This window comes from Aquarana catesbeiana, linkage group LG01 (genome assembly GCF_042186555.1).
Source record: "Aquarana catesbeiana isolate 2022-GZ linkage group LG01, ASM4218655v1, whole genome shotgun sequence".
NCBI lineage: Eukaryota > Metazoa > Chordata > Amphibia > Anura > Ranidae > Aquarana > Aquarana catesbeiana.
This window is the reverse complement of record NC_133324.1, coordinates 322,513,181-322,533,221: the sequence shown is the minus strand read 5'-3', so window position 1 is coordinate 322,533,221 and position 20,041 is coordinate 322,513,181. Positions and strand designations below refer to the sequence as shown.

At 43.4% G+C, this 20,041-nt stretch overlaps 1 protein-coding gene across 1 annotated transcript in view; it reads left to right on the top strand.

Annotated features, from left to right (window-relative positions):
- MED13L (mediator complex subunit 13L) overlaps positions 1 to 20,041 on the top strand; it is a 235,598-nt gene that overhangs the window by 171,465 nt on the left and 44,092 nt on the right. The window contains exons 10-14 of the mRNA XM_073630346.1: positions 8,891 to 9,610; positions 9,787 to 10,009; positions 16,041 to 16,143; positions 16,933 to 17,042; positions 17,199 to 17,301. Of these exons, the coding sequence (XP_073486447.1) occupies positions 8,891 to 9,610; positions 9,787 to 10,009; positions 16,041 to 16,143; positions 16,933 to 17,042; positions 17,199 to 17,301 (1,259 nt within the window). The remainder of the gene's footprint in view (positions 1 to 8,890; positions 9,611 to 9,786; positions 10,010 to 16,040; positions 16,144 to 16,932; positions 17,043 to 17,198; positions 17,302 to 20,041) is intronic.

Sequence of the window (20,041 nt, the reverse complement as noted above, 5' to 3'; positions counted from 1 at the left end):
GGACCCCAGGGAATGATCAGGGCTGCTCTGTGCAAAACCAGGTAAGTGTAACACATTTCATATTTTAACCACTGGCTGACCAGCGACGTACCCAGTGGTTAGACTGGCATGATGCCTGCAGCTGCAGAAACCACCCCAATACCCAAGTCGGTGGTCGGCTCTCTTTTAAAAGCAATCCTAGCGGCCAACTAGCCACTGGATTTCTTTTACAAGCAGCAGGAGGGGACGCTCCCCTCCGCCACCTTGTGCGGCTTGTTCAAGGCTCTCCCATCCCACCAGGAGACACAAAGTGACCAAGCGGCACGTGCGTCGGCTGGTCAGACAGCCGAACAAAGCTGGTATTCGCTTTGATTGGCTCTCTGCTTTGGTTACCCGGAAGCGATAACATGATATCTCTTCCAGTTTACCTGGATGTCCAAGACACCATTTTTAAAAACTCAAAAGCATTCAAAAACACAGATCTTGGTGTTTTGAATGCTTTGAAGGGCAGAGGAAGGATTTGGGGTCTTTATAGACTCCAGCTCTCTCCATAAAGAGTACCTGTCACATGCCTATTGTCGTCACAAGGATGTTTACATTCCTTGTGACAGCAATAAAAGTGATAAAAAAATTTAAAAGCAGGGGCGGAGCCAGCATGCGGCATGTGAGGAGTGTGAGACCAGAGCTCCATCTGCAGACTGCCTATCCTGCAGTGATCCTGGGACAGTGGCACCCGAATTTTGAGCTGCACTGCTGGGGAGTGCAGGGACCCCTCAGGCACCTCCGGGGATGGTTAAATATGGCCCTCCGTGGCCGAAGACGACCGGAGAACGGCTGGCACAATTCACTTGGGGCTCGCAAAATGGCGTCGGAACACAGGGGGAGGAGGAATGGCCGCTGCTTCAGGGATCCGTAGAGGCACCGCTACAGGCGTCTCCCCCACAGGACAGGATGAGTCCTAAGCCCCAGAGGGCAGCAGTGCTGAGAAGGGGGAGATCGCTGGATAGACTGAGAGATCACTGGGTCAGTGCTAACAGGGAGGTGGAGGGGGAGGATTAGCCATCCCTGACCCAGATCATGGTGGCCATACAGGGATGCCAGAATAAAATAATTGATGTTTAGGATGGAGTTCTCCTTCATGAAACATGACATGCAGAACTTAAGGGTGAAGGCACAGGACACTGACCGCCGTGTTGCCTCTCTGGAAGATACTGTCAGGCCCTTAGATACTGCTGCACTGGTGACTAAAAAGATTTTGTCTGAACACACTTTAAAGATGGCCGACATGGAAGACCGCATGAGAAGGAACAATATCAGGCTGGTGGGGTTCCCGGAGGGAGTGGAGGGGAGGCACCCAGAAGAACTTCTAGAGAAATGGCTGATAGATAACATGGCACGTGATACCTTCACAAAAATGTTTGCCATTGAACGGGCACACCGTATCCCAGGTTGGGCTCCCCCAGATCTATGATAGCGAAAGTGCTTCACTCCTGGGACCGGGAGAACATCCTGCGAGGAGCCAGAACAGGCCCTGAGTTGATGTCGGATGACAATCGAATATCGATATACCCCGATTTTTCTGCTGTCACCTAGAAACAGAGGGCTTCCTTTCAGCCTGTAAAGAAAAGCTTGAGGGACCTCAACCTGATCCTATAGTATGCTGTTATCCGATCAAGCTCCGTGTAGTGGAAAATCGGAAAACGTATTTCTTCACCAATCATACTGAGGCCTCAAAGTGGCTGGATACCCGTGGTCGCCAGAGAGATAGAGCCTCTTCTTGTCCTCCCTGATGAAAAAGTGTGGAGCAAGTTATGGGTGAGAGAATAATAATGGGAATGACAGGGACTTTTTTTTGATTGACTCCCATTGTTTTCCATTTTTTGATCTTTATTGCCCATTTGGAACGAATCCTGTACCTGACTGTATGTTTTTTTTTTTCTCAATTTTTTGTTTAAAAAGAGAACTGACACTGTTGGTATCTCACCATGGGAAGACCTGTTCCTGGAACATATGTTTAAGTTTTCTTGTGTGGACGGCAACCTTTGCCTGAGGGTGCTGACATGGGAGGTCCATGGTACTATTGTCACTGCTGCTGACCTGTACCAGTGAGATGTGCATACTCTGCAGACTGCTCTTAATGCTGCATTTTTTTTTCCATGTTTTTTTGAACTACAAAAAAGTTCTTTATTTTTGTATCTCTGTATATTTTTTTTGTTTTTGGATACGAAGAGGCATGAGTGCTCTAGGGTAACCTGCCCTATATGACAGGTTTAGTTGCATCTCTGCTGCCTGTTTGAATTCGGGTTATGGGAATAAAGTGCCTGGCATGTTGGGGCTGGGTGCGGGGAGGGGGGGTCGGGGAAGAAGGGGTTTTCTTTATGTTGGGGATTTTATGTCTGTTTTTGGTAGGGAATATCAAAATTCGGTGTGTTAGCAAGGGATCACTCCCAGCATTCTGTCATTGCGCTCTGCAGATGGTGGGGGAAGACTGGAGCCCTTTTCTTTGGCTGGTTACCTCACAAGAGGGGGAGGGAACCCCCTATACCAAAATTATCTGTCATGGAGATTTGTCTTAAAGTTTTGACCTGGAATGTAATGGGTCTCAACTCAAAATTCAAACACTCATTGATATTTGATTATGTAAAAAAACATAAACCACATATAATGTTACTTCAGGAGACACGTCTCCAGGGTTCTCTCCTTAAAGTAGGCACCTATTGCCGGGGCATACCATGCCACCTACTCCTCGTACGTGAAGGGTTTCTCTACCTAGGTCACCAAGGCTATGCCCATATCGATTACATGCAGTTCGGACTGACACTAAGGGGAGGTTTGTGGTATTGGTGGTGCAGGTGATGAATAGATTTCTAACGATTGTAAATGTGTATGTACCTCCTCCCTTTTCGCTTGCTCATCTGGATGATATGCTACAGACTACCTATGAGGTGGCGGAGGGGAGGATATTCATATTGGGGGATTTTAACTCTGTATCAGATCCAGCTTTGGATAGACTGGGAGCGGCATCTGGCACGACGACCCTTCTTGCGGGATGGCTGTCTTCTCATGGTTTTAGAGTCTGGCGTTTTCATTATCCGGGTATAAGGGAGTACTCCTGTTATTCGGAAACGCATAAGACGCTCTCCAGGATAGACACTATCCTGACTGAGGGAGACGGTATGGAGTTGGTCAAGGAAGTTTCCTATTTGCCCAGAGCCCTATCTCATCGTTCCCCCGTGATACTGGAACTTAATTTGGGACCAAAGCCTGGTCTACGATTATGGCGAATGGAGGCTAGTTGGCTCCAGGAGGAATATATAAAGATTAAGTGTATAGAGGCTATCAAGCATTTCTGGGCAGAAAATGGTAATTCTGCATCCTCACTTCTCCAATGGGGAGGCCTTTAAGGCCACGCTGTGAGGGGTGTTTATAGCAGAAGTACACGGCTTTAAGAAGCAGTTGGCTTCTACGGTCCAACTTAAAGAGACGGAGGTGACACTGGCAGAGGCAGAATATGTTAGAGACCCCACTAGGGAGAGATTACTGACTTTACGGGCCAGAACCAGGGAGTACAAGACAGTTCTAACTGATCTACCACAAAATCTAACCTTGCACAGCGTAGACGAATCTTTGAATTTGGCAACAAGAATGGCAAGCTCCTGGCATACTTGGTGCGGCCAGAATATGTTCCGGTTTACATTAAGTCAGTGTATGACAACTCCAAAGTTGAAATCTGAGACTCAACCGATATCCTGAAAACATTTGCTCGATTCTATGAAGAATCATATAGCTCTTGTGCTCCTCTGAGGACGGAGAAACTGGTGACTTACATAACAGACATTGATTTGCCTAGGTTGACGGAGGAGGACAGTTCTTCTCTAGAAACTGGCATTACGGTGGAGGAGGCAATTGCCTCCTTTCCGCCTAGGAAATCCCCTGGTCTAGATGGCCTCCCCTCGGAATGGTATGATACTTTTTGGTATGGTATGGCCCCACGCCTACTTACAGTATTCAATGCAGCTAGGTCGGATGGTAGACCACCTCCTTCTATGAGGGAAGCCTTGGTTGTCCTGATCCCCAAAGGGGGGAAGGACCCTCGAGAGTGTGACTCCTATCGTCCGATCTCGCTGTTGAATGTTAACACAAAAATCTTGGCCAAATTATTGGCGAGTAGGCTACAATCAGTTATCCTGAAATTAGTGGATGTGGATCAAACGGGTTTCATCCAGGGAAGGTGCGCGCAGATGAACATCAGGAGACTTTTTGTGAATCTCTGGACTGCTCATGACAACTCCAGGACCAGAATAGTGGCCTCCCTAGATACAAAAACGGCCTTTGATTCGGTGGAGTGGACATATTTGTTCCACCTCCTGGAGCCTTATGGTTTTGGCCCTGTCTTCATTTCATGGGTACGGCTCTTGTACACAGACCCGGTGGTGAGACTGAGGGTCAATGGCATTATTTCGGAACCCTTTCCTATTTTTAGGGGCACCAGGCAGGGGTGCCCGCTTTCACCCCTCCTGTTTGCCCTGGCAATAGAACCCCTGGCTGTAAAATTGAGAGCTACTCCACATTTAACTGGTATCCGACTTGGGGAGTTTGAGGAGCGAGTTTCGCTCTATGCAGATGACATGTTGCTATATCTGCAGGATCCCGGACCTTGGCTTTCAGAAGCCTTCCGATTGGTTCAGGAGTTTGGGGATTACTCCGGATTCTGGATCAATTGGAAAAAATCCTCCCTCTTCCCTATTAACAAGGCTGTGGTAGTCCCGTTGGACTGCCCCACCCCGTTGTCCACTTCTTTTAGGTATCTGGGGAATGAGGTTCAGCTTCCCATCCCTAAATTTCTTGAGATGAACTTAACGCCGGTTGTAATAAATTTTCGAGAGAACTTACGGAAATGGCATAATTTACTGATCACCCTGATGGGACGGATAAATCTGTTTAAAATGATTTTTCTTCCTAAGTTTCTATACATTCTCTCGAATTCCCCGGTTTTTGTGACACTACGTGTCTTTAAGCACATAGACTCCATTATTGTGGGTTTCCTGTGGAGTTCCAAGGCACCCAGGGTATCTTTGGCAGTTTTAAAGTTACCAATTACAATGGGGGCGATGGCCCTTCCTGACCTACGGTCTTACTTTATGGCTTCACAGCTATCCTTTCTACACTGGCAACTATTTCCGCTAACGCCTAATGCCACTACCCTCTTGGAGGCAGCAGTTGCCACCTCTCAGGAAATGTTACAAAATATGTTATACAGGAAAGGGATCCCGGGGAGCGAGGTGGGTTCCGTTATGGCACTCCCGGGGAAAGTGTTTCACCTATGCTCTAAACGGAGAAAAGACGATCCCTTGTAGCTATCTCCAAACAGCCCCCTGTGGTATAATAGAACCCTTACAGAATTTCTAAAATTACCAGATGGGCACAGCACCTGGCTGGGCTAGATATGGCATAAAATATTTGCATCACATATATCAGGATAAGCATCTTTGTACTTTTGCACAACTAAGAGAAAAATTTGGAGTGCCCAGGTCCTGGTTCTTTCGATATATGCAGTTGCGCCATGCAGAAATTGCACAATTTGGGGGGGGGGGGGGGTGAAATTGTAGTGCAGAACACGGACTTGGAGAAGGTTCCGATTTATCCAGCTAAGCGAATCTCTAGATACTATGGGGCAGTGGGTCCGGGGGTGGTGACCACAACTTCTAGGTCTATGGCGCGGTGGATGGCCATTGTCCCGGAGTTGTCGGATGAACTGTGGCAGGAGGTATTGGACACATACTTGGTGTCTGTCGTCTCCTCTATAGACAAAATGATTCAGTTCCGTTACCTTCACCAACAGTACTATACACCAGCTAGACTTTACCGAATGCAAAGGAGAGACTCTGCTCTCTGCCATAAATGCAAGGGGGGCAGAGGGTACCTTCCTACATATGGTCTGGGAATGTGAAAAAGTGGGACCACTATGGTTACAGGTGACTGCATTTATCTCAGACCAGTTTGATCTTTCTAATATCTGCTCCCCCTTATGATGCCTCCTTGGCATCTTTGACCAAGAGGAAATGAATGCATATACAAAACTGTTCCTTAGGATTCTATTCTTTGGTGTGAGGAAACTTATTGCCAGACGCTGGATACATGACGAACTGTTGACCCTGGGGATGTGGATAAAAATAATAAATGCTGATGTATAAAATTACTTATGAAGCAAGAGAGGCCCCCAAGAAGTTCAGGAAGGTATAGTTTAGGTGGGTGGACTCTGACAACATGCTGGAGGAGGAGGGGTGATAGACCATTATACTGTTTGAGGTCAGAGAGCAAAAAAATGACAGAGAGCAAAGATAGTATTTTCTCAATATGGACAGAGTTATTTCTTTGTGTATCCTACTAAATACAACGCTGAAAACAGACACCCCCTGGGGGAGGGAGGGAAGGGAGGTTTACTTTTAGCTGGACTAACCGGCTATTCTGTTTACTATTTGTTTAAAAAAAAAAAAAAAGCACATATACTCCTATCTATGATAGGGATAGGTTTTTGATTTGGCTCAGCCAATGAGCATTGATATGTAGATGTTGACTTCTCACACATGTGAGGTATTCTAGCACTAGACCTCCTCTGCACATCTAATGTGGTAAAGGCTTTTAAAGCGTTACTTATGGATAGTAGAATTTTTATGTTATTTTTTGCCGTTGCACAGGCCTGCACAATTTTAAAGCATGACATGTTTGGTATCTATTTACTCGGCTTAACATCATCATTTATATTTTACCAAAAAATTGGATTATGTATTGTGTTTTTTTGCATTCAAATTTTAAAAGGTGTATTTATCTGCAATGTGCAAATTACAGTGTGACATAAAAAATTGCAAAACCCACCATTTTTTTTCTCAACAGCTCTGCTTTAAAAAAGTATATGTTTGGGGGTTCTAACTAATTTTCTAGCAAAAAAAATACAAAAAAAAAAAAAAGTTTATCTTTTTATTTTTTGTTGATAATTTTTTAAAGTGATATCTGTGTATTTTTTACTAATAGGTCTTTCATCTTTTTATTTATCTATTTAAATACAGAAATGTGTACTATATCTTAAAAGAAAGCACAGCCTTCCTCACCTCTGGATGTGTCTGATTTAAATCTTGGGCCACTCTTGGGTAATACAGGCTGGATGGGGAGATAAGGGCGGGATGGAAATGGGAGTAGCTGGCCGTATTTTGCATAGCTTCTATAAATAAACAGCAGAACCAGTCACATAAGTTGGTATAAGTCAACCCTACAACAGGAGATTCACAGCCATTCACTGGGCAGCGTATAGCCACTGTACATCAGTATGCTCACCGTCTCATGTTGCAAATCCCCATGCTGTGTGCAGTCCGTGCTTGCCAGCTCCTATTTCATAGTCCAATAGCCCGGAGAAATTGATGTCCTGCAAAGCGAACCTGCTTCCCCAATAGTTGGGCGGGGTGGGTCAGGGAGGATCACCAGATTTGCGTGGTGACATCACGCTGACCAGTTCGTTCACCTATCAGCAAACTTCTTCGGATTTGACTTATACCAACTTATGTGACTGGTTCTGCTTTTTATCCATAGACCCTATCCAAGATACAACCAGCTACTCCCATTTCCACCCCGCCCCTATCTCCCCATCCAGCCTGTATTTACCTCATTGCAGTTTCATTGAACATTTAGCCTCAGCGGCATTCTATGTGGATTGCTGCACCCTTTTGATTGGAAGATTACCAGGTCTCTGTGGGCTGAGTGGCTTTACCATTTGAATAATCTCATCCTTTCTTATCCCACTGACTGTGGAAGAGCCTATGTATCCCCATAGACTTATTGCAGTGTGGACTGAATGTGGTGGTTGTATGAAGTGTGCTGCTGGCAGGTCTCTGAGTTTGACAACATTGTCATTTTTAATGTTTGCATCAGTGGTAGTTTTTTTTGCACTAATTCATTTTAACCATATTCGATAAAATAGATTTTTTAAGCCCATGGTGTTCCTTTATAAGGTTTCTTGGTGATCTCTAATCCCCATTTTTTTCATCAATATATATTCTAATAAGCATATATTGATTGGCTTGCGCAAAAGTTATAGCGTCTACAATATAGGAAATATATTTACAGCATTTTTATTATAATTTTTTTTTAATAGTAATGGTGGTGGTCAGCGATTTTTAGCCGGACTGTGACATTGCGGCGGACAGATCGGATACTTTTGACACTTTTTTTTTGTGACCAATGACATTATTACAGTGATTAGAGCGAAAAATAGCCACTGATCACTGTATAAATGGCACTGGCAGGGAGGGGGTTAACACTAGGGGGCGATCAAGGGATTAAGTGTTCCCTAGGGTGGTTTTTCTATCTGTGGGGGGGAGTGTACTGACAGGGAGTTCAGAGATCGCTGTTCCTGATCACTACTCTCTTTAGTCCCCTGTTAGAACGAGGATCTGTTTGTTTACATTGACAGATCCCCGTTCTGGCTCTCTGAGGAGCGGTGGTCGGCGGACATTGTGGCCGCTGGCCATGCGCATCAGCTCAGGCGATGCAGGCCTACTATAGCTGTTAAAGGGACCGACGTACAGCTACAGCGATTCACGCAGCCTAGCCAACCTGCCCCAGTATAACTGCGGTGGCTGGTCAGCAAGTGGTTAAAACCTTATTTTTTTTTATTCCTGACCATAATAACATAAGTATGAAACCTAAACTAAATGAATTGAGACTCCATTAAAAGCACATAGCTAAATAGAATGGAAAGTGGTTTGCTTGTGCTTACCTGTATACACCAAGTAACTGCTCGACACTTGGCCTGGCAATGTTTACTTGTATAGGGTTTGCCAGATGCATTCTTTGTTTAAATACTAAAAGTCACTTCTGTTTTCTGCTGAGTGAGTAAATTTGACTTTTCTTCCTGCAGGCACAAGCTGGCCAAGCAGCGTGGTGCACAGAGTGCAAGTCGTCCTCCTTCGGTTTCCCAGGCATGCGTGGGAGGTACTCCCTCCTCTAGTAATGCTTCCCTTCAGCCTTCTGCATCTTCCAAGCACAAACCTAATGATCGCCAGGAGAAGGCAGAGAAGCTGCAGAAAAAAGCCACTACTCCTTTTCACCACCGCCCATCTCCTCTTTCGCAGAATGAGCAGTGTTTGGCGCAGGAACAAACTGTGCAGCAGCGCCAAGTAACAGAGCCTGCAAATGGGTCGACAACCACAAACAGGCAGTTCTCAACTGAGCCCCCTGCAGGGGAAATAGAACAGCTTTTACCAGTCCATCCCACAGATTCCCCACATTCACCTGCTTCCCCTATGCCCCCAACGCTTAGCCCTCAGCCACCACAACAGGAGGTTGAAGTGCCTGATCAAGAGGTGGCAGTCTCGAATCTTTATCCTAATGGTTTGGAAATGCAACCACTTGATGATAGGACGATAATGGCTGCTGGCCTTGGCATGTCCATGATGGCAGAAATTAGTGAAACAAGTTTGTACTGTGCTGGGCTTCCTCAGAACCATCAAGCAGAGAACAAGTGGCAGGGATACAGGATTCCAAATGTAGGCAGCCAAGACTTTCGTCCACCAGAAATCCAGGGAGAATGGTACGAGACCAAGCCAGAGGTTGGATCTGAGAGTACTGCACTTAAAAGGTGAGCAGTGGTGCAAGACCGATTGTTATTTGGAGGTTATTGCTGATCTAGCATAGAGTAACGTATTTTGTTAAAATAAATGTTGTGGAGATGGACAGTTTTTAGTTGTACTTTCCAAACACAACACAATCACAATTCTGCAATATTTTCTCACCACAAATTTCCTCATTTTTTAGGCTCCTGTCTCAGCCCAACAAGCGCTTCAAAGTCTTGGATGAGAAGCGACCGGTTGTAGCAGAGAGCAACTATGTGGAACAGCTTACTCTCCATCCCTGTGAAGGTTTTGGTGACTCCTCTGATCCTTATACATTTGAAGATGGAGACATTAAGTACAGTTTCACTACTACAAGCAAGAAATGCAAGATTGGAACCGAGCGAGACCCTTCTAGGAAACATAAGGTACTTGTTAGTTTGCTCATCCAACGCCAGTCTCAACTAGACAGAAGGCAGAGATGTTTTATGGATGTCTTTAGCCAGATATATCGGGGGGTGTACCAGATTTTGGAAAAAGCTCTACCCCTTGACATAAAAGATAATTCTGCTTGAATATAAAAAAAATGCAGAGTATAGAGTTGTTCCACAGGGCTTCCCTCCCCTTCTTTTTGGACTGGAGAAAGTGAAGGCTGTGTTGAATGGAAAAAAAAAACAGATTCCCCCATCCACAAATTCAATCTTCCCGTGACACCACACAGATTAACTGATCTCCAGGCAGCCCTAGCGGGCCTTCTCGATCAGGGGATCATTGTCCCAGTTACTTTGGAAGGATTGGTTTGGGGATTTCACTCCAACTTGCTCTCATGATTCCTAAACCCTAAGGGGACATCTGCCCCATCTTGGATCTAAAAGCTATGAACGTGTGTGGAATCTACCAAGTCTGCCCTTGCCTCTGTCCACCAGGGAACTTCTGGCATGTGCTAACAGGGCATGTACCGTTCCAGGGATTTCCGTGCTTTGCTATGGGTCCTCTGCACTTTCAGTTTGTGGCACTACCACCTGGCCTCTTATCTGCACCTTGGATGTTCACCAACAAGCTAGCTTTTCTGTGCTCCCAGAGCATTTCCATTGTAGGAAACCTGGATAATCACCTACTTGGGGAACAGTCAGCACAGGTTCTGGTGGATAAGGTAGCCTTAAAGTGGTTGTAACATATAATACATTTAACTATTCAAACCTTGCAAAAGATAGATCATAAATGTTCAGTAATTGGCACTGGAACTGATTTCTTAACCTGGAGTATCTGGTTTTTTTTTTTTGTTTGTTTTTTTTTAAATATATAATTCAATTTTATTAAATTTTTTCATTTATAACAAACCACACAATTCTATAAAAAAAAAATAGTTGAGAAAGTGTATATATCCATCCTTACTCCTCTATCTTAGATCACTTTTCCCTTTTTAATAGGTTATATTCTATACAATATATAAAACCAGCCAAACCGCACCCACCTAATCCAAACAGAACCAAAAACAACAACAAAACCCCCAATAAATAAATAAAAGGGGGGGGGGGGGGAGGAGAGGACAAGAGCAGACGGCCATACATAAGGTATGTACGGAACCCCAGTCAGCGAGGCACAGAAGGGGGGGAGGGGGCAAAGGGGAAGTGGGGGAGATAGAGAGGGGAAAAAAGAATTATATAAAAATAAAAGAAAGTGAAGGTGAACGTACAGAAAGGGTCCTCTTTTCCCATTACAAGATCTACATTCCTTTGCTAACTTACGTGCTATCATGTATCTATTATAGGTGCATCTGGTTCTAGTCCTACACACAGCTGTAGCCAGTTTGTCTTCCCAAGGGAAGCTGCTAACACCGCTTTTCTACAGTTAAAGTCTTCAGTCCACGTATCACCTGACGCTTCGTATTTGCATGAAAGTCCCGTGGCTTATGGTAGCCTCATTCGAGAGTCCCATTTGCCCAGTTCCCCCACAGACCCCTACAACCCAACATTCTGTCATCCTGGGACAAGTCAGTCTAGCCTAGCCCCTGGAGAGATAGACTCTTCTGGCGCCAAGGTTCAGGTTGTCCGTGGCTTGGTAGCTCAGGAATCCGGCTCTGGCGTTTGCCTAGTCCTTCCTTCCTGTCTTATGGAAAAGCCTCACGATGGATACCAATCTGTTGGGCTATGGAGGAGTCCTGGACAGCTGTGATGGTACAAGATTCTTGTATGTCCAAGGAATCTCTGCAACCAATCAATGTCCTGTAGTTGTGGATGACTTGGCTGTCCCTGCAGTGCTGGACTGTTTGACTGGAGGGTCATCCAATCTGGATTCAGTCAGACGATGCTATGGCAGTGGCATACATCAAGCATCATAGAGGAACTAGAGGTCTCCCTGTGGCAAAAGAGAGAGCAGATTATCTCCTGGGCAGAACTTCAGGTTTTGCCTTTTCTGCTGTTTACATCTAAGCATGGACAATTGGCATGTGACAAATCCTCTCTCCTATAGCTGGATCTGGACCAACTTGTGGCCTCTTTCACTATTAAAGGCCATATCTCAGCTCTTGTTATCTTGATCTAGAGAGTATTGACTTGCCATGCCATGATTAAGTTGTTTGTTCATATACAGTGGCTTGCAAAAGTATTCGGCCCCCTTGAACTTTTCAACCTTTTGCCACATTTTAGGCTTCAAACATAAAGATATAAAATTTTTATTTTTTGTGAAGAATCACCAACAAGTGGGACACAATTGTGAAGTGGAACGAAATCTTTTGGATTTTTGAAACTTTTTTAACTAATAAAAAAATGAAAAGTGGGGCGTGCAAAATTATTCGGCCCCCTTGCATTAATACTTTCTAGAGCCACCTTTTGCTGCGATTACAGCTGCAAGTCGCTTGGGGTATGTCTCTATCAGTTTTGCACATCGAGAGACTGAAATTCTTGCCCATTCTTCCTTGCAAAACAGCTCAAGCTCAGTGAGGTTGGATGGAGAGCGTTTGTGAACAGCAGTTTTCAGCTCTTTCCACAGATTCTCGATTGGATTCAGGTCTGGACTTTGACTTGGCTATTCTAACACCTGGATACGTTTATTTGTGAACCATTCCTTTGTAGATTTTGCTGTATGTTTGGGATCATTGTCTTGTTGGAAGATAAATCTCCGTCCCAGTTTCAGGTCTTTTGCAGACTCCAACAGGTTTTCATCCAGAATGGTCCTGTATTTGTCTGCATCCATCTTCCCCTCAATTTTAACCATCTTCCCTGTCCCTGCTGAAGAAAAGCAGGCCCAAACCATGATGCTGCCACCACCATGTTTGACAGTGGGGATGGTGTGTTGAGTGTGATGAGCTGTGTTGCTTTTACGCCAAACATATCGTTTTGCATTGTGGCCAAAAAGTTCGATTTTGGTTTCATCGGACCAGAGCACCTTCCACATGTTTGGTGTGTCTCCCAGGTGGCTTGTGGCAAACTTTAGACGAGACTTTTTATGGATATCTTTGAGAAATGGCTTTCTTCTTGCCACTCTTCCATAAAGGCCAGATTTGTGCAGTGTACGACTGATTGTTGTCCTATGGACAGACTCTCCCACCTCAGCTGTAGTTCTCTGTAGTTCATCCAGAGTGATCATGGGCCTCTTGGCTGCATCTCTGATCAGTCTTCTCCTTGTCTGAGCTGAAAGTTTAGAGGGACAGCCAGGTCTTGGTAGATTTGCAGTGGTCTGATACTCCTTCCATTTCAAAATGATTGCTTGCACAGTGCTCCTTGGGATGTTTAAAGCTTGGGAAATCTTTTTGTATCCAAATCCGGCTTTAAACTTCTCCACAACAGTAATACAGACCTGCCTGATGTGTTCCTTGGTCTTCATGATGCTCTCTGCGCTTTCAACAGAACCCTGAGACTATCACAGAGCAGGTGCATTTATACAGAGACTTGATTACACAGGTGGATTCTATTTATCACCATCAGTCATTTAGGACAACATTGGATCATTCAGAGATCCTCGCTGAACTTCTGGAGTGAGTTTGCTGCACTGAAAGTAAAGGGCCCGAATAATTTTGCACGCACCACTTTTCAGTTTTTTAATTGTTAAAAACGTTTAAAATATCCAATAGATTTCGTTCCACTTCACAATTGTGTCCCACTTGTTGGTGATTCTTCACAAAAAATTAAAATTTTATATCTTTGTTTGAAGCCTGAAATGTGGCAAAAGGTTGAAAAGTTCAAGGGGGCCGAATACTTTCGCAAGCCACTGTAGTTCCTCCTGTTTATTCCGCTGTGAAATATGAATTTGGCTCTCTCGCCACTTCAAAATCCGCCCTTTGAACCCATCATAGATATTGAACTTTCCACTCTTACCGATAAGGTGGTGTTTCTTGTATCCATCACCTTTTCTGAGGTAGGTGTCTAAGCTGGTGGCCTTATCCTGTAAAGAATCCGTTCTGGTCTAACACAGGGACAAGGTGGTGTTAAGTCCCAGAAGTTTCTTTGTACCTAAGCTAGTATTCGTCTTTCACCTCAATCACTGCATCAACTTCTGTCACTCAGTCAGGCTCCAGTTCATTAGAATGAGATTTCCTCTCATTGCCTATATGTGTTTCAGGCCTGTGGTTGAGTCTCTCAGCCACTGCTTACTTGAGAAAGACTGACCCTCTCTGATATTCCAGATGGTCCCGTAAAGGTGCGACAGCTTCTCAGCCCACTATTTCCTAGAGGCTCAGACAGACTGTTGTCCAAGCTTATAGTCGCAAGGATCAGGTTCCAGCATTTCCAATCTACCATTCTCAGGAAGACCAAAATAATGCGAAGCGTGGGCCTCCTCGATTATATACTTGTACCAATCGATGCCAACATAATATTAAAGATGACGACCGTCTCACCCTAGAAATTTATGGCTGGATACAACCTGGCATACTCTGTTTAGATCTGTGAGTGCCTCTTGGGCTTTTCAACATCAGTTTTTCAGATTTTGAATGATGTAACCTTGTCTATTGATCACATTTTCTATCTTCTACCATGTGGATGATCAGGCCTCATCTGCTGCCAGTTTTAGATGCAGGGTCCTTCAGGCGGCTATTTGAGCTGCAGGCAGTCCACAGTTATCTGCCTTTTGTGGGCCTGTTAACCATTTGTTTGCTATTGCCCACCCCTCAGTTAAACTGGATTGCTTTACGACCTCATGAAGGTAAAAGTTTTCCAGTGTCCCTCACTGGACAAAAATGAAAATATGATTTTTTTAACTCAGTGTAATAATCCTTTTATTGGGGTCCATTGAGAGAGACAGGTCTAACCCCTCTGTTTATGAACATGCTCTTAAAACTTCTCTGCTGCAAAACTTAGGCATGCTGGTGTTGGAATAGTGTTATGCAGGGCTAAACTACAAATTTTTGTTTGTTTTGCTGGTCTTCCTGTAGGTTGCTGTATAATCCAATAGTTAAAAACTTTCTGTGTCCCTTTATGATCGCTAAGAAAAGGATTTTATGGTTAGTAGAACAATCCTATTTTTCATCTGGAGAACCTGCTACATTTAAAGTGGTTCATTTTTTTTTAACTTAATTCACTCCTTACATTGAGGCAAAAAATGTTTAGGTAGTAGTATGCCCCCCCCCCCCCTTATACTTATCTGAGCCCTCACTCGATCCAGCGCTGCTGCCTGTTTGTAGCTGCTCTCTCTTTTCTCCCTGATCTCACTCGCTTGATTGAGAACAGCTGTCAGTCAAATCCTGTGAAGAGGGAGCGGGGTGGGGTAGAGCCACATTGTCTGTGTCTATGGACACAGGCAGTGTGGCTCTGGATCGAGCCCGCATCTGTGCCATGATTGGAACTGGCTTCCTGTTGTGGCACACCAAGAAAGGAGGCGTGCTGGTGGGGGACCTGAATAGAGGAGGTTCAGGGTGACTCTGTACATTTCCATTGAACAGAGCAGGTAAATATAAACCTGTTTGTTATTTTAAAAAAACAGTCTACAAATACTTTAAGTGGAACTTCAGTAATTATTTCATCTTTCCATCTATTAAATCTTCTGCCCTTGTTGTTTTAACTTTGAATAGTAAAACATTTTTTTTTCTGCCAGTAAATACCTTATACAGCCCACTTCCTGTTTCTTGTCTGGAAAAAAAGGCTAGGCCTATGACATCATGCACAGTTCTCTCTCTCACTCTCGTGAGAGTTTGCCAGAAGGGAGGGGGTGATTCATAAGAGGGCTAATGAGAGCTGCAGAGCTGGAGGTGGGCCTCTGTGTGTCTGTGTAACTGTAAATCAAGGAAGTGAACAGGCAGCAGCTTCAGCTGCCCACAGTTAAAATGGTTGCAGTCAGACTCAGTAGAGGGAGATTTCTGCAGCATATTTGGCAAGTACAGAATCACAGTATATATAAAATAATATGCAAAGTGGTTGGAGGGAAGCTTAAGGATGACAAAGATTTATTTATTACACATTATGTGAGGAGACTGAAGTTCCTCTTTAAAGTATTTTTTTCTCAACCAAATCTGTATTCTTTCAGGGGGAGGAGGAATTTGAGAAGGATGCATCACCAGCAGAACATTCTGTACCAGTGCCTGATGGGAAAGATGCCATGTCCATTTTTAGTCCCACATCCAAGACAGGTTGGTACTTCAAATGCAACTGGGCTACTTGACTTGTTGATTCAAGATAATCGAATAGTGAAAGTTTATTTAACTGTTAGTTTGATAACCTTTGTACTACATCCCAAGTAGAAATCCAGGCTTGCGGATTGGGGTGGTGGCAGGATCACCAGGTATTTCACACACGGGAAGCAATACAAAGAGAACAAGATACTTTTTAACACAAGTACATGATACAACAGACATATATCAGAAATATGAATTGTTGGGGTAACATGGATGGACTACAAACATTGTACTGGAAAATGCCTGAAATCTAGAAATCCAAAATATATGCACTTTATCATCCATACGGTGTATCAAAATCAACACATATTTTGGGTCCTTGTACTCGAGATAAATTAGAAAAAATCTATTTAGTGGAAATATTTTGAATAGTATTAATTATACGGAATACATTATGCATGAAACAAATGAAAGTTGCACTTATTTTGCATTTTTTGTCCATGTCTTTGCTTATATATATATATATATATATATATATATATATATATATATATATATATATATATATATCTATCTGTTACTATAAACAAAGTGTAGATAATTTGCAGGTCAACTACTAAAGATGTTGTCTGTCACAAAGCTTGCAGGCAGAAAAGGACAAAATTTTGTTAATGGAAGTGTAAGATTTAGACACCTTTCAGCATAAATCACTGTAATTAGAGATTTTTCTGTGTTTAGTTAAATGGGTGATATATAGGTGGCAGTAAAATACATATTTACTATCCGTTTTTACTTCAACTGTAGACCCACGGCAGGACCGCGGGATAGCAGCTAGCCTCACGCAGGTTACTGACTTGGCTCCCTCCATTAATGATCTGGACAACATATTTGATAATTCTGAAGATGAGGACCTGGTATGTTTTTGTTTTATTTTTTTTATTTTTATTTTGCCAAATCTTTATATCGCATATATACTTAGTGATTATTGCATATTGATAATAATGAATTGGTATGAAATCCATATAGGTTTAAAGTGTATCTAGCCAACATTATTGTAAATTATCTTTAAGGCTGGTTCACCAGGGACCCGAGCAGTGAAGGTGCCATTAGGAGGGACAGAAGATCGAAGAGATCGAAGAGACGAAGGAAGAGCAACTGTCCCATATCTACCAAGTAAGTGTTTCGCAAACTTTACCTATCTCTATATTGCACTGGTCAACGTGTATCTTGTTCTAAATGGGACTTGATTAAATTATTATAAATAAATCTCAGTTTTACCATATGAGTGTAATGTATGTTGCTCGTTCAAGGAGATTCAGGGTATATAAGGAATTATCTCTTAATTTGCTGTTTTCTAATCCTAACGATAAGTAAGCCATGTTAATGATCTCTCTGGATCTGTAAATGTTGCTTGAGCTGGCCATAAACTCATAAAAATTTCTTTAGGTTCAGCAGGGCCTGGACTGATTTAGATCAGTGTGTGACCATCCCTGTTGGACAAAAGTTGATTGTTAAATCACCGTCTGTCAAAAAGACAAGTTGGTCTAACTTTTTCATTCAACAGCTGCAGCTGCTGAGCAGTGTATTCTGATAGTGCCAGAATAAAATGTTCCAGCAGGGGGGATACCTTTATCCATCTCATTTTTGTGGATGGAGAAATCTGTCTTTCTTTTATTCTACTGGCTGAACTGAAAAAAAATACCCGTGTATACTAGATAACTTTGTTAATGAGATGATTTTCCTGTGCAGCATGGACACGCTGCAGCTATTTTTTCTCAGTTGCACAGTTGGTACCTTATCTGCTGTTTAGGAGAGTGCAGGAAAATTTTTGGTGTGATAGTAATTGTGATGCATTTCCAACTATTAAAGTGGATGTAAATCTGATTCATGAAATTTTAGCTGGGTACATATCTGTAGTGTTTTCTTATTTCTCTCCAAAGCACTATGTCCCGTAGCTGTCTCCTGCTCAATTCCTCTGTTATCAGCCTGATGACATCTCTCCTGTTCTCCAAGACGGGAGATAGAGGTGTGTGTCAGCGGAGGTTGCTATAGATTAGCAGTCAGCCTGCCATCTAAAGCTGCCCATACACTATACAATTTTCTTGTACAATTTTCCTTTAGATTTACCAAAACCATATAATATGAGGTCAAACCTAAACACTTTCAGTTTGTATGCAATCAGGCAGGCCCTTGCACTACATAATTGAAAGTAAATCTAAAGGAAATTGAATAATGTATGGCCAGCCTTAGAGCAGAGCTCTGCACATTCCTTTCTTCCTTTGCCTATGAGGAGAGGGGGCGTGTGCACGCCTTTCCTCCAATTGGCTGTCTTGGCTGTATGCCAACAATCCACTCCCAGTGCTAACCAGGAAGAGAAAAACTCTAACACTAAGAGCACTTTCTAAAGGATATTTACAGATGAAGACTGTAGATATACATGTAAAACTTATATAGGGAGATTTGTTTCATCTCTGTGTATCATGTGAGGCTGTTCACTTCTCTGGGTATACGTGAGGGATTACATCCACTTTAAAGCAACCTATTTAGCAGCTTTGAATTGCTATATGTAGCAGATTTTTCAAGATTGGTATGGTCTTTGAAAATTAGGTTGCACATATCAAGATAAAGTTTTATTTAAAGTGTAAGTTTACCTTTTCACAAAAAAATGCAAGGACACCCTATCAGAAATCAATCAAAGCCATGGCTGTGGCCTACATCAGCCAACGGGGGGGTAACTAGGAGTGATGCAACCTTGAAGTAAGCAAGCCAGATGGACGGAGACTCACTGTCCAGCGATTTCTGCTGTCCACTTCTTGGGAAAGAAGACCATTTCAGCTGCCACTGCTTGGATCAAGGCCCTTCACCCAGACATCTTCAGTCGGATGTGTCAGAAAAACAGAGCTCCAGATATAGATATTTTAGCCACCAGATTCAACAACAAACCACCTCTTTACACCTTTCCCCTAGTGAGATATCTGCCTTGTCTGCTCCAAAAAATTGAGCTAGATGGAAAAATGGTAATTTTCATTGAACCAAACTGGCCCATAAGAGCCTGGTACATTGAAATACTCAGACTTTTATTAGATGACCCCTGGTTTCTTCCCAACAGGCAATGTCTGCTATCTCAAGGCTATCTATTCCATCCTGCTTCACATCTGATGCAAGATAGGATAGATGGTCTTAATGGCATAGTGGTTGAATCCCAGGTCTTAAAAGATACGAGGGTCTCTTAAACTGGCCATGCATCACTGTTTTTTTCATTCACCTAGCTGGCTGAAGAAAAAAAAAAAAAACTGTGCTGATCCCCACATTTGACTTCTCATTAATGGAAACGGCCATACATCAATCGAAATGTAATCAGTTCCTGCTGAACTGGCCCAGTTTTGATCCACGTATGGCCAGCCTTAGTCTGTCATTCCTACCTTGCAGAAAGCAAGAAATGCCACTTTCAAGAAAAACTTATATTGTACCTAGAAATCCTCATTAGCCTGGTGTGAACACAGACACTTCGGTCCCAGAGATAACTCTGTGCCCCACATTCTGGCCTTCCGGCAATTAGGTCTTGACCATAGCTTGGCCTTAAGCACCCTTAAAGGACAGATCTCGGCCTTCTCCATTCTCTTACAAAAACATCTAACTTCAATCTCCCTTGCAAAAACTTTTCTTCAAGGTGTATCTCACATTTAGCCCTTATTGCAGCACCCTGTGTTCAACTTGGTTCTCTCTCTGCCCTCCAAAATCACCCTTTGAACCTATCAGGTATATTTTCTTAGATGACCTCTCCTGTAAAGTAGCCCTTTTGGTTGCTCTCACGTCCATCAGACATGTCTCTGAGTTGGTGGCCCCCTCCTCCTGTAAGAAGCTGTTCCTCATACTTCATACCGAGAAGTTTGTCTTGCGCCCAGGTGCTATC